At 46.4% G+C, this 13,448-nt stretch overlaps 1 protein-coding gene across 1 annotated transcript in view; it reads right to left on the reverse strand.

The window, feature by feature from the left end:
- COL6A5 (collagen type VI alpha 5 chain) overlaps positions 1-13,448 on the reverse strand; it is a 106,810-nt gene that overhangs the window by 55,714 nt on the left and 37,648 nt on the right. The window contains exons 20-28 of the mRNA XM_062179081.1: positions 11,480-11,515; positions 10,958-11,020; positions 9,477-9,539; positions 8,138-8,200; positions 6,239-6,301; positions 3,959-4,009; positions 3,816-3,851; positions 2,402-2,464; positions 1,349-1,411 (exon numbers count right to left, since the gene is read on the reverse strand). Of these exons, the coding sequence (XP_062035065.1) occupies positions 1,349-1,411; positions 2,402-2,464; positions 3,816-3,851; positions 3,959-4,009; positions 6,239-6,301; positions 8,138-8,200; positions 9,477-9,539; positions 10,958-11,020; positions 11,480-11,515 (501 nt within the window). The remainder of the gene's footprint in view (positions 1-1,348; positions 1,412-2,401; positions 2,465-3,815; positions 3,852-3,958; positions 4,010-6,238; positions 6,302-8,137; positions 8,201-9,476; positions 9,540-10,957; positions 11,021-11,479; positions 11,516-13,448) is intronic.

A 13,448-nucleotide genomic window follows, 5' to 3' on the forward strand; every position in this document is an offset into this window, starting at 1 on the left:
TAACTGACAAGGCGGTCACCTGTCCATCTGTCCATCCGTCCATCCACCCGATATACAACCAACTGTGCACTGAGTGCTGAAGTGGCCGCTTGTGTGCTGTTGTGTTCACCAGCATGGTTGTGGCACCCATGATTCTACCCACGGGGGCATATTCTCTTTCTGCTCCAAATCAGGAAATCATATACCTCACTACGAGATGCAGTCTTATCCTTTCTTTTACATATGACCATAGCAAACAGAAAGAACGTGTAGCCATTCAAACAGAGGGGACCAGGTCTGGTGCATGAATGGAGCAGGCCACCACACCGAGGACCAGAAACCTGGAGAGAATGTCCTGACAAGCTTCAGAAGAACTCTGAGCAGAGGGAGAGAACCGAGGGCCTGGGACAGGAAGTCACAGTCCAGTGCGGGCCAACAGGGCCCTGTACAAGACCAGAAAGAGGGGAGGACCCAAAAGAGAGTTCTAGAATCTGGAAAGGAGAGGAATCCAGAGTGGGCCAGATTGGCCCAGAGACCAGATGCTTGCCCATAGCACAGAATATTCACCTGTTCATTAGTGCACAAGAAAAGAAAGATTGCATCGTAGCATCCTTTACAGTTTGCTGGTTCTTGTTCTGTTTGTTAGGGAGTCGGTCATCCACTAAACCATCTATTTCTTTAGTTTTCTTTACAAAGCCTCAAGTTCAAGAACACTTCCAGGTGGTCAGAATACACTGACAATGCATGATGCTCGGGGCCTCCTCCACAACACACAAGTGCTGGCCATATTTAATTCCTACCTGACTGCTTGCTAGGGAAGAAAGTCATGTAACTAAATCATTACAAGAACGCAGGAGGCACTAGAATAGAGAGATGAGTATTTTGTCAGTGGGAGATGCGTCTGGCTCTGCCTGGGAATGATTCCAGGGGTGACATATCTCTTGTAAAGGAATCACAGCTGCCGTCACACTTCCCAGTCTCTCCAGCCTAACTTTTGGAGGATTGGCCAGCAACGGTGGAGGTCTGGGGAGACTCCATGGATGTCTCCTGCATGATGGAACTTTGCCAGGACACCTCTGTGATGCTTATACAACCCATCCCCAGTGTAAAAGCTCCAGGCGTAAGTCACAGTAACCGCTAACATCCGCATTGCACACTACAGCTTACAAACAATGCTCACCCTGGATAATCTGAGCCTCACCTCTCCCTTTAGAAATAAACTGAGCCACCTAGTGACCGGCGCATGTACACTAAGCTAGCAAGAAGCAGAATGTGGACTTGAACCCAGTGATGTTCAATTCTGTGCCCTTCCCGCCGAACATTCCAGAAGCCAGCATATGCAACACTTGGATCTCCAGGGTATACTTACTCTCTGTCCAGGGGGGCCTGGGGGCCCCTGAGATCCCCTTTCACCTTGCAAACCTACAGTGAGCTACAGACAAGAACACAGATTAGTTGCAGTATCATCTACCCATGGGAACTATTTTAGTTTTGATGAGATGGCATAATTTTTAAAAAATTTTGATTTGAAAAGGCAGCTGCTCTTAATTCAAGTCAGGGAAACTGCTTCCTTGTAATGCAAGCCACTCATGCTTAATCGTTGCCAAGCATTCTGTTTCTCTCCCACCCTCTTCATTTAGTGACACACTTCGCACTGGCACTGGTTGTGCATTTAAATCTCAATGAGTCATAAACTGGGACTGGTGCTAAAGAGAAAGCAAACAGGGCACACAGAGAGCTAATAAAGAACCTCCTGTCTGTAAAGGATCAAGTAGGAAGAATGCCCGCCACGCCCATACGCAGACACGGTGGGCTGAGCCGTGCCCAAACCTCAGGACGACGGAAGTGGATGCTGTGACCGTTTTGCGGCCAGATGGAGAGGAGCTGCAGCTCTTTCACACTGCCAGTACGCTCAGGTTTAAAAGGAAAGGATGCTTGTCTCAGCAGTTGATTCTCAAGGCAGCATGGTGCTCTGCTCTGCACTTTGCTAATGAGTTCTCAATGGCTTTCTTAAGACAAAGACCCGGTTTGGACAGTGGGGTCCTCAGGAAACTCTCAGGGACACGAGGGGAAGATGTCAGTTTCATTTCTACTCACGAGTGAATATTCTGGGATTTAATTGGAAACACCGGGAGGCACTGATGACTCCGGAAACATCCACATATCAATTTATAAATCTTTAAGATAGTTCAGATTTACAGACTTTGAGAGCTGGAGGTGACCTGAGCTGTCATGAAATACAACTGTCATGTTACAGAAATGGGGGGGGGGGGGGGGGAAGAGGCGCACTGAAGGTCACACAGGCAGCAAGCGCCACTTCAGACACGTGGGGCTGGGTCGATAATCCGCATGAATTGCTGCAGCCCAGCTGTGGAGTCTGCCGGAGAAGCAGTTATGATTCCTGGGGTCACAGGCCACTTACTATTAGGCCCCTAGAGCCTTTGGGTCCGGGCCCCCCAGGACTTCCAGGATCCCCAACTTCACCCTGATGGTTCCAACAGAAGAATCAAGATGTTAACATATTTGGTGCAAAAGAAGAAAAAAAAAAAACCTCTCCCAACAAAAATTGCATTATCTTATCACAATGATGCTCTATATCAGTGCAGGCCAATATATTAATTGTCCCTGCCCTACTATTTGGAACTAAGCCATTGGTATATGTCAGTAGTCTGCAAAGTATTTTTAATTTTCTAATGATACAAATATTTATGTATCAACATCAATTCAATGGACATCCAGTTACCAAAAGTATCCAAAAATGTTTAATACCAGGGAAAATATAAGGGGTATTGACTATGTAAAATATTAAATAAAATTACTTTCTAAATTCGTGCATTACTTCTGAAAAAGTTTAAGGTAAAAAATAAATATACTCTGTCTTTGGTGGGAAATTAATCTTAACAGTAATTTATCAGTATGTTTATTTCACATTTATCACTAACTTAAAAAATGCTATTTCACATTTATCACTAAAATTGAAAATTTCATCTGTAAATTAGAAAAATCACTCCTCTGCAGCAAGAACTCTTACTTTTATGTATTTACATGGTCCCTTCTCTCCTCTTTTCTACCTACAGAGGAAGTTTCTTCTGGTGATTCATCAATTAAAGACACTTTTAAAAAGATTCCCCAAATGGCTGTTTTCCTATAGTTGATTTGATTTCATTAATTAGACATCCTACTTTTTAACCTCAATTTTATATTCTGACTTGAGCATCCGCTGTGTGGAAGACACTGTTTGGAACTCCATTTTCAGAAAAGAAATCCTAGCACAGAGGTCTAGTGTACAAAACATAAACATGAGCAGCTCTGCTCGAGACGGAGGTTTACCGGCGTCTGTAGCACAGATTTGGAGTTCAGTCTGGCAGCAATGGGGAATTCTAGCAGGTGTTTGATCATTAAAGTAGCAGTAGTGCTATACTCAGGGAAAAAACTCAGTGACAGGAGCGATCGGGGTTAAATGAAGCAGAGAGAAGATGATGCAGGAGACAAGAGGAACATTGTAATTTTCTGCATGAGAGGAAGTCAAGGTCAAAACAAGGAAGGACAAAACATGACTGAAGTCAAGGCTATCAGGTGAGATCACCAAGGCAGATAAATCAAGAAGACGAGAGTAAGCTTGACAGGACACCTGGGGACAGGATGGTCTTGTCCAACATAAAGATTTATGGGGGAAGGGTGGCCCCTTCCTCAGGGAGTCCAAGGGAAACAACAGCCCCGCTCTCCCCGCTCCTGCCCCCCCCCCCCCATTTCATCCAGGTCTACTGGCTGACCTCTGGTCTCAAATACGAGGTCAAGGTCATGGCCATTTCAAAACAAAGTCAGAGGTGTAATACCTTTCGCCCCATGTCTCCAGGGAATCCTCGTGAGCCCTAGAATTTGCAGCAGAGAACATAAATCAATATACGACTTCCTCAGTGTGTTCATTTCTTCTAATGCTTAGGTTTGACTCAATTTTTAAAAATTGTTCTATATTTACCTTTACTCCTTTTTGTCCCATGTAACCGTAACCGGGGATGCCATCATCTCCCTGTAAGCACACCAGTTTGTTTCAGTTTCTCCAAAATAAAAAAGAATTATGATCTATGCTAATGAGATTATGGTGTTAGAAGGAAAGGAGTAGGGACTTGCAGGTGGAGAGACCCTAATCAGTAACCTTGAACCCTGGGAACACACGTGTTGCTAGGTTCTCCTCACTTCCTGATACATCCTTGGTACTCTGGCCAGCCTCACTGCGGAACCATTGCAGGAAGCTGAGGGATTGTCATTCAGGATTAGTGGAGCTGGAGAAAAATTAGGAGCTGATCCAAGGAATATGGGTGAGAAAGTCCCCCAGAGAATTACATGGCCAATAGACATAAGGAAAAAATGTTCATTCTTATTAGTAACCAAGGAAATATCACTTGAAACAGTCTTGAGAAACCTTTGTCAATAGTAAAGATAAGAAAAATAATGACAACACCCATTGTTGGTGTGGATGCCCTAAGTGCTCTAAGGCATAACACATGGATCCATATAGTGACTGAATTTTCTTGAGTATTTCATAATAGAGTTCAAGACCTTAATTAAATATGCACATATTCTTTGACTCCTCTAACGTGACTTCTAAAAATTTCTATGCAGAAATTAATTACAGTTTTGTCCAAAATTTTAGCTGATTATAAGAATATGCATTCCTGTACTATTTATGATGTTGAAAAGCTGAAAGCAACAATATCAATATATCAATAATATCAATATAATAATATCAAATAAACTAACACATACAAGTGCGAATTCTGAAACTATTAAAAGCGATATTGAGAGAAAAATGGAAAGACATGGAAAACTGTTCATGATATTTTGTTAAGAGAAAAAAATAGAGTGGTTTTATTTTGGTATCTCTAGAAAATAAATGATAAATGTCTGAAAATAGTGATATTCCAGGTAGTTTTTCTTTTCTTCCCCCTTTCCCACCTTTCATGCTTGCTAAATTTTTTTCCCATTAGTATTCATGTTTTGAAGAGAGATCACAAGAAGATCTCTTTTGAGATCTTTTGAGACTATAAAATAGTTGGGTCACTTCTACAAGCCTCTTGATTTAACTTTATGCATAGAAATTGCAACGAAGGATGCTAGAAAGTCCTTACAGAGGCAACGAACTGGGTGTGGCCACAGATTGTGAATTTGCTCTACCCTTGCCCCCGGTCTTGAAGTTGATTTACTATTATTTTCCTTTCTTCTTCTTCTTTTGTTTTGTTTTGTAATTTTCAAATATACAATATACTGTTCTTAACTCTAGTCACATGGTGAACAATAGACTCCTTCAACTCACTCCTCTTCAACTAAAATTTTATATCCTTTGACCAACACTTCCCCAATGCCCCTCACCCACAGCCTCTGCTAACTGCCCTTGTACTCTCTGTTTTGGAGCTAAACTGTTTATACCTCACTTGTTAATCAGATCATGGGGTACAGTATTTTTCCAAAATTTTAGCTAAATACAAGAATATGCATTCCTGTACTGTTTATGATGTTGTCAGTATTGTCATTTTGAACTCGACTGTTTATACCTCATGTGTCAATCTGATCATGGGGTACAGTATTTGTCACTCTGTGCCCTGCTTATGTCACTTTCCATAACGTCTTCCAGGTTCATCCACCATAGCACAATGACAGGGCTTCCTTCTTTTCAAAGACTAGATAGTGTTGGCATTGTGAATATAGACCACATCTTCATCCACTCATCTGTGGACCAACACAGGTTGATTCTGTATCTTGGCTGTTGTGAAAATGCTGATTTATGCTTGCTAAGTTTTCTGCAGCATATGTACATAACAGTTGACATAAACATAAAATAATTACCCCTATGTTGACTGCTCCATAGGCTGTGATCTTGGTGCAGCCAGAACCACTTGGAGAGGGTCCAGGCTTGAAGAGTGATCTCTGTTTCTTGGCCTTAGACCCCTGTCTCTTATTGTCATCCTAGACTTTTGCAAGAGGGGAGAGAAACCAGCAGTGCTGGCCATACTTGTGAAAACATGGAAACGCCCCATTGTAACTCACTGACTATCCTCTGCCTCCCCCAACACCGCCTGGCTGTTCTCGCTCACTTTAACAGGCAGAACAGCTACAGAAGGAGAGCTGTGGGGCCACGGGAAATGCCTCAACACCCTCCTGGAAGCAGAAATACCTTCCACGCCCAGATCCTGAGGCCCTTTTCCTGCACTCAGAACTGAACAGTCAGAGCAGGGGAAGGGAAGGGTTCAAAGCCTCCTACCTGTCTTCCTCGCTGTCCAGCTGGACCCACTGGTCCTGGGTCTCCAGGAATTCCAGGTTCTCCCTGTTAGGTGAGACAAAAAGAATTTGAGGTCTGCAAAAATCAAGCTCAGCAACCAACACAAGATGTTCTGCCCTTTGGATAAGGCAATTGGAGGTTCTCCGTGGGGTCAGCAAGAGGGTGGGGTGGAGGATATAAAACAATGGTTCCCCCATAGGCGAGCAGATAACATGGAGCACAGGCCAGCACTATGCTCAAGCAAGGCTTTCACTGCGTTGAAAAGGAGTGGAGGAGAAAGGAGAGGGGACATGCACCCTGGAGAAGTTGTTGCATTGGTTGATGTATTTGCCCATCCAACAGTTATTTCTTGCGCTAGAGAATAAACTATTGATGTGATAGATGCAGTCTTGCCCTTACCAAACACAGCTTATTGGGAAGAGAAACAACTAGACAGGCAATTATGATAAAGCCCAGAGGACTGTGGGAGCAAAGAGAAGGAGAGCCTCAATCAGACTTGGTGGGCCTGGGCAGATGCCTACTGGAGAGAGGCAGCAGCGGCTGAACCTTGAAGGATGCATGCATGGTGTGAGCTGGAGAAGGAAGCAGGGAGGGGCAAGAGAGACAGCCAGGTAGTGGGGAGGCCCTGGAGAGAGGCTGTGGTAGGCACAGCCAACAGCCTGGCAAGCCCCTCTCAGCTTTATAGCGGTACCACTAACCACAGAATGATGGAGGTTTAAGATGTACAGTGTGACGATTTGATACATGTATATACAAGAGCACTTCAAAAATTAGTGAAAATGGAATTAAGAGTTTATTTTAGTGCAAACAAATCGAATCCACATGTAGTTTTCTCATAATATGCATTTTCATGAACTTTTTGAAGACCCCTTGTGTGCATGGATTTTGAAATTGTTTTGCACCAAAATAACCTGATCTAAAGACATTTCCATAAATTTTTTTGAAGTGGCCTCATATTGTAAAATGATTACCACTATCAAGTTAGTTAACATATCTGTGTTCTCGACTCTTTCCTGCTTCTTTTTGGATTTTCTGCTTTATGGTGAGAACACTGAAGATCTATGCTATTAGCAAAATTCCAAGGATACAATACAGTACCGGTACCTACAGCCACCGTGCTGTACATTAGCTCCTCGGAACTCACCGATTTCCTAACTACCTTCCAGTTTCAAGATTTCCCAGAGCCTGACGACATAATTTGCTGGGCTCAGTGTGAAATGAAAACTCAGGTCCCTTGCTCAAAAATTAGGCTCCCAGACTGGCGGCAGAGCAACAGCAAACCAAACAGGAGGCTCCTCAGCTGGACCCCTGATACCTGCACTGGTCCACTGGTCCCAGGTCCCGAGGCAGGGAGCTGCTTAGAGGTTTTAACAGGGGAACCGGGTTCCGATGAACCCAGCCTTGTGCTTTCTCCACCTAAAGAGGCCTATACGGATCTGAGTTCAGATGCCTCCCACCTGTGCCCAACACAGCCCCCAGGTGCACTCCTGTATTCGGCAGCTTTGGGGGTGAAGGAGCTTTTCAGAGTTGTTTCATGAAGGGGGAGATCACGTGTCTAATGAGAGCAGGTGTCTTCACAGTGAGACTGGCCATTCAAAGTTCTTCACTCCATGGGGAGAAGATAACATAATGGGGTACATGAAAAAGCTCATGGAAATGCAAGTCATGAAAAAAACCGGAAAAAGCATTTTTCACCAAAATATTTATCTTTCAATTCCTTTTTTCCATGACCTCTTTGAGGACCCTCATATTAACAGAATGTCATCGACTTGTCCGCGGTGTTTAGATTCAGTCACGTGAGGAATTAACATGAAAATCAGGGAGACAATGGAAGCACTTTTGCTCTCAGTATTTGAAACCCTTAAGAAATGCAGTATTTACTTTCTTCCCTAAGAGTCCAGGTCGTCCAGTGCTCCCTTTGGCTCCAGCCAGCCCAGGGGAACCCTGGAAGGAAACAGGAGAGGCAGAAGTCAGCACCACAGTAATTCTTAGACCACCACTAGAAAAGTTTCTCTTCTATTTGTGTCTGTCATTTCCAACAGCAGCTTGATGCCTCCTTAACAAAAGACCCAGTGCCCCTGGACAGAGAGACTGGACTGAGCCTGTAGCCTCAGCCTCAGGCCAAGTCACAGGGACGTCCCTAATCCCCCCGGGCCTTAGGGGGCGTGACAGCGGAGGTGCCTGGCACATGTTGTTTCCGGACTTGGAGAATCTACCATCGGGCAATGGTTTCGTTAGCTTTTGCCATCATCGCTCTGCATTGCACTGTGAGCACAAACATGTGGGCATGCAGAGTCTGCTGTGGCTTCCCAGTCTGGCAGGGGGCAAACGTGTCTCACACACATGCGGCCGAGGTGACCCAGCAAATGCAGGCGTCTCTCGCCTTCTGAGTACTTGTCTGAGTAGAAGAGCCGAACAGATTCAGAAAATGCTCCATAACAATCCCTCACCATCCAAACTCTACTCACTTGGCAAACAAATAGATTCAGAAATGAAGAGCTAAATTTAGGAGCAAGGGATCTTTATACGATCAGTTGCAAATACCTACAGCCAACACAGGTCGAGGTACATGGCTACATATAAATTTTATTTTATTTTATTACAATTTATTTTATTTCTTTGAAAGGCAGAGCAACAGGTGTGGGTGGGGGAAAGAAAGAGAGAGATCTTCCACTCTCTGAACCACTCCCCAAATGTCTGCAACCAGAGCTGAGCGAGGCCAAAGCCAGGAGACAGGAGCACCATTTGGGTCTCTGACGTCAGGGGCAGGGCCCAAGCACTTGGGTCATCATCCAGTACTTTCCCAGGAGCACTAGCAGGGAGCAGGCAGGAAATGGAGCAGCCAGGACTTGAACTGGTTCTCTGAAACGGCTTAAACCTCTGTGCCACAATACTGGCCCTCCAGATAATTTTTAAAAACTAGAAAAATCGCGTTTGTGAAGAAATGTCCGTGACTCAGCAGTATCGGTCCTGTTCCGAACGCTCCCTTTGGGCTGATGCAGTGGGTCTGCTTTCAGAGTAAAGGTTCAGGCAGGGAAAAGTAGGAATACTTCAGTTCCATGTGAGAAATCTGAGCTGCCCTAAAAATCTGCCTCCGAATAACCCAAAAAGGAGATGTCCCAGATGTAGATAACATGAACTAAACTATTTATAGCGATGTTTTGTGTAGGAGGAAATGAAGATGCGGAGCCACTGACCCGAACGCCCCTGAGTCGCTCACCTGTGGTCCTTTGTGCCCCTGGCTTCCTTTTTCTCCTTTCGCTCCAGGATTTCCACTGATCCCCTTTTGTGGAAATGAAAGAGACAGAAGGCAGTGGCATTCAAGACAACGGACTTCCTTGGTCTGAGATTTCAAAGCACTCCCATAAGAAAAGCAACCATCCAACCCCTCCAGCCCCTGAACTCTGCTGCGGGTGAGCACGGATTAGGAGAGTCACTGAGGATTCAGACAGCCTCAGAGGCCAGCCTCAGGCCTTACTAAGGAATTCTCTGGGTGTGTGTAAGACCCACATCCCTCTCCTACTGGGAGAAATAAAAATAGACCAGAAGGGAAAGGAAAGCCCACAGAGAAAGGAAGCCAGCACACGAGAGCCAAGAATTCCTCTGGCTGCCCGGGCCACGGTGGTTAGCAAAGTGTAAAATGGACAGCAAAAGGTTTCGAGTCAGCCCAGAAAGACATGTTAGCCTGAGGCCCCTACCAGAGGAATCAAAGGAGATTTTCTTTCTGCCCTATTTGCCATCAAATATATGGTTCTCTCATCTAAAAGAAATAACTTTCTAGTATTGTCCAGTACTGTCACTTATGAAGAAAGCACCAGCTACAAAAGGGCCCCAGGCTATCCAGGCACCGCTGGGTGAGGCTTGTGTCACTGGGTCAGGATCTAAGGGACCCTGGAGTATTTGGGTAACTGGAACTTCTACCTCCCTCCTAAAACTATGGGAGTGGAGCCAGCTGGTCCTATCGCTACTCTGTCTGGAGAATTCTGCCAGCCCATAGTTTAGGTAAGGGAAGTCAGAACCACCATGGAGATCCCAAATTCTAGTCTAGGATTCATAATCTGGAACTTTCTAGAAGGGAAAGGAACTCCTGGGAAGGTCTTAGAATCATCCCATCTCCACAGACCTTCCAGACAAGGCCAGGCTTAAAGTGAGCTCCACGAGGTAGCGAAACACTAAATACTCATCTATTACAAAGCCATGTGAGAATGACCAGGTCTTCCTTCTGGTGTGAAAGAGAGCAAGACAGAGATGCCCCAGCTTCTGCTCATGAAGGAACCAGGAAAGATGTCACTGGCTCATGTCAGACCTGATCAGTGGCATTCACAACTCGCCTCACCCTCTGTGGAGTTAGCTTGAGGCGAGTCAGATTAGTTTCTAACTCCTAACGCTCCCTTCTGGGAGCCTGCGTGCAGGACCTCAGCTATGTAAAACCAATCTGTTGATCCAGATAGGAATCACTAATCACCTGGGAAGCCATTAATAATCATTCATTATTACCAAAACACAGACACAATGCCAGATGAGCACAAGACCACGTCTTTCCTCCCCAAAGGCTATTCCTGTGCTGCAAACGTCAGAGCAGATTATGGGAGGGGCCCAGATTAGAAATTTCTCACCTGCTTGTCTACAGAACTACCTGCCTTCTTCCCATCAGTACAACTCCATGGTGTTTTCCAATGTTTGTGAAACATTCCAACTCACCTGTGGGCCGTGTAGTCCTTCTGCTCCCTGGATACCTCCTGGTCCAGGAACTCCTGGTTCCCCCTGACGGGCAAGAGTTGTAGGCATTAAGATTTTCTCCAACGGCTTCCTCTGGAGCCTCCCTTTGCTGCACTTACACAGAACTTCCATAGGTACTAATGTGCCTGAGTCATGCCTCACCTCTCCTGGGCTGGGATTTTACTCTTCCCGACTGAACACAAGCCTGATCCTTATTCTAATCAAGAACGTCCCTCTCTGTGGTGAACCCCCAATGCACGTGAAACGTAGCCCAGTGCAGAACATTTGAAATATCACAGGAGTCGGAGCAGGTGGCTGTGCTGTAGCTCAGGCCTGTTCTGTCCTGGCAGCTGAACTGACGGTTGCCTATGTCTCCCACTAGTCAGTGGGGACCACGTGCTGGCCCGAGCACTTCCTACCATATCTGTGTCAAATGCACCCTGTGCACACGAGAGAGTCCCTTGGTCCCAAACACCCCAGGGACAGGATGGAAAGGACGCTTACCGGGGCACCTTGCAACCCTCGTCGCCCTTCTCTCCCCTGGAACAGAGAAGGCAAAGTATTAGCGTGTGGATGTCTGGAAGGAGGATTTCTTGAGGCCAACCAGTTGCTCCCACTCTCTGATATGAGTCATGAGCAGCTCACAGAGTTTTCCGGAGGTGCTTTCCGTCGACAAGTTTTCCCACTGGGCACCTAATTACAGACTAACATTTGGGGGACAGATAGCAGACCAATCTCCCAAGTCATTATAGCCCCAGCCGTGGCAGCCTCTGTTTGGAGAGTCAAGTCACCCTAAGGAGCCTCATTTCCACTCTGGCAAATCCACAGAGCACGGCCAGCTAGGCAGAGGCTGCCACGAGAGCAGGAGCTGCATCACAGCCTTCTCTCTCTGTGTCCTGGGTCCCTGCTTACGTCTTGGGGAGAGTGAGCAAGTTCTAGATACAGTGCTTCACAGGGACCCACTGCAGCTTGCATCCATGGAATTCCACAAGCAGGAAATGCGCAGGGGTACGGGGTTCAAATGCAACCAGCAGCTTCATCCCAGAGAAGGCAGACTGCTCCCAGAAGCCCAAATCCCTCTCCCTGGCTCTCCAAGGGTGAGCTCAAGTCCCCAGCTCAGTTCCCACCCAGTGGCCCTCTTTGCCACACCCTCTCCTTCCACAGGGTATTCAAGGGGGAAGACCTGTCGGGCCCTGAGCCTTACAGCAAGGACAAAACCCACACCCTTCCCCCTCTCGCCCCTGCCTTGTCTCTCCAGGGGTGGGCTGTCCCAAGCGGCCATCACTTTGTGTTGTAACAAATAACCACAAACACATTAGGTGCAAAACAACACTTAAAAACAACATTGTTCATTCACTCCCTCGGAGAGGCAGCCAAGGGAGTTCTTTCACGAGTGCGTTTTCCTCTATCTGCCCCCTCCTGTACTGTCTCAGGGCAGATTACCTGGCCAGATGTCAGCTCCCACAGGTTGGCTGATGGTTAGGAATTCCTAAGCCTTTAGGGGAAGTTACCCATGGTAACTGCCAGGGCTTGCCCCTGGATGTGACTACTTTTTCTCTCGATGTACCAGAGTAGAATCAATAAGCAGAGGTTGAGGCTACTGTCTCTGTGTCCAACACAAAGCAAGGGCAAAACGACGTTTATGCTGCGTAAGAGACAGCATTGCTCAGCTGTTCAAGTCGCGTCCTTTGAGGTCAGGCAGCCTTGGGCTCAGCTCTGCTCCTCAAGGCCTGAGTGGCAATCAGGACCAGCAGGAGGGCCCAGACTCTGGAGGGAGACGGTCTGAGTTCCAACCCCAGCTCCTGGGAGCTTGGGCAAGCTTGTCTAAGGGTTCCTTGGCTTTCTCATCTATAAAATGAATATAGCAAGAGTCTCTGCCTCACAGGTATGTTACGAGGATTCTGCGAATGAACATTTGAAAGTCATCTGATCAGGACCTGGAGCCAAGGAGATGCTACGGGAGTGTGAAGTCCTTTGTGTAGGGCAGGAAAAGCACCAAGGACCTGGGGTGTGGTTTCACCCATGGTTATGATGTTGATCCAAAGTTCCTACCACAGCCAACACAACAATTAACTTATAGAAGTTACAATTCCGTGGAGCAGGAGGCAACACCTCGTGGTGTTTAGAATCCCTCAGCTACTAAGGATGAGGCAGGGAGAGAAGGACAATGAGCTGACGACTCCAACACCCGAGCCATGGGCACAGCCCGAATCCCACCATCCATGCCAATTCAACCTGACTGCGACTCCTGCTCCTCATCACCCAGCTAAGCCTCACTTTCCCTTATGCTCTGGACGCCATGATACTTTCCTGGAGACCACCACACGTACTGCAGCCATGCCCTAGATCCTATCTCCTTTGGGTCTTCAATCAGGCCTCGCCCCAAGCCCCACCCCTCACAGATCATCCTGTCCTTCCTTGGAAAGATGCGAGGAAGAGTAGAGAAGCTTGAGGATGCTTTTCCTGTCAATGT

The sequence above is a fragment of the Lepus europaeus genome, chromosome 2 (genome assembly GCF_033115175.1).
Source record: "Lepus europaeus isolate LE1 chromosome 2, mLepTim1.pri, whole genome shotgun sequence".
NCBI lineage: Eukaryota > Metazoa > Chordata > Mammalia > Lagomorpha > Leporidae > Lepus > Lepus europaeus.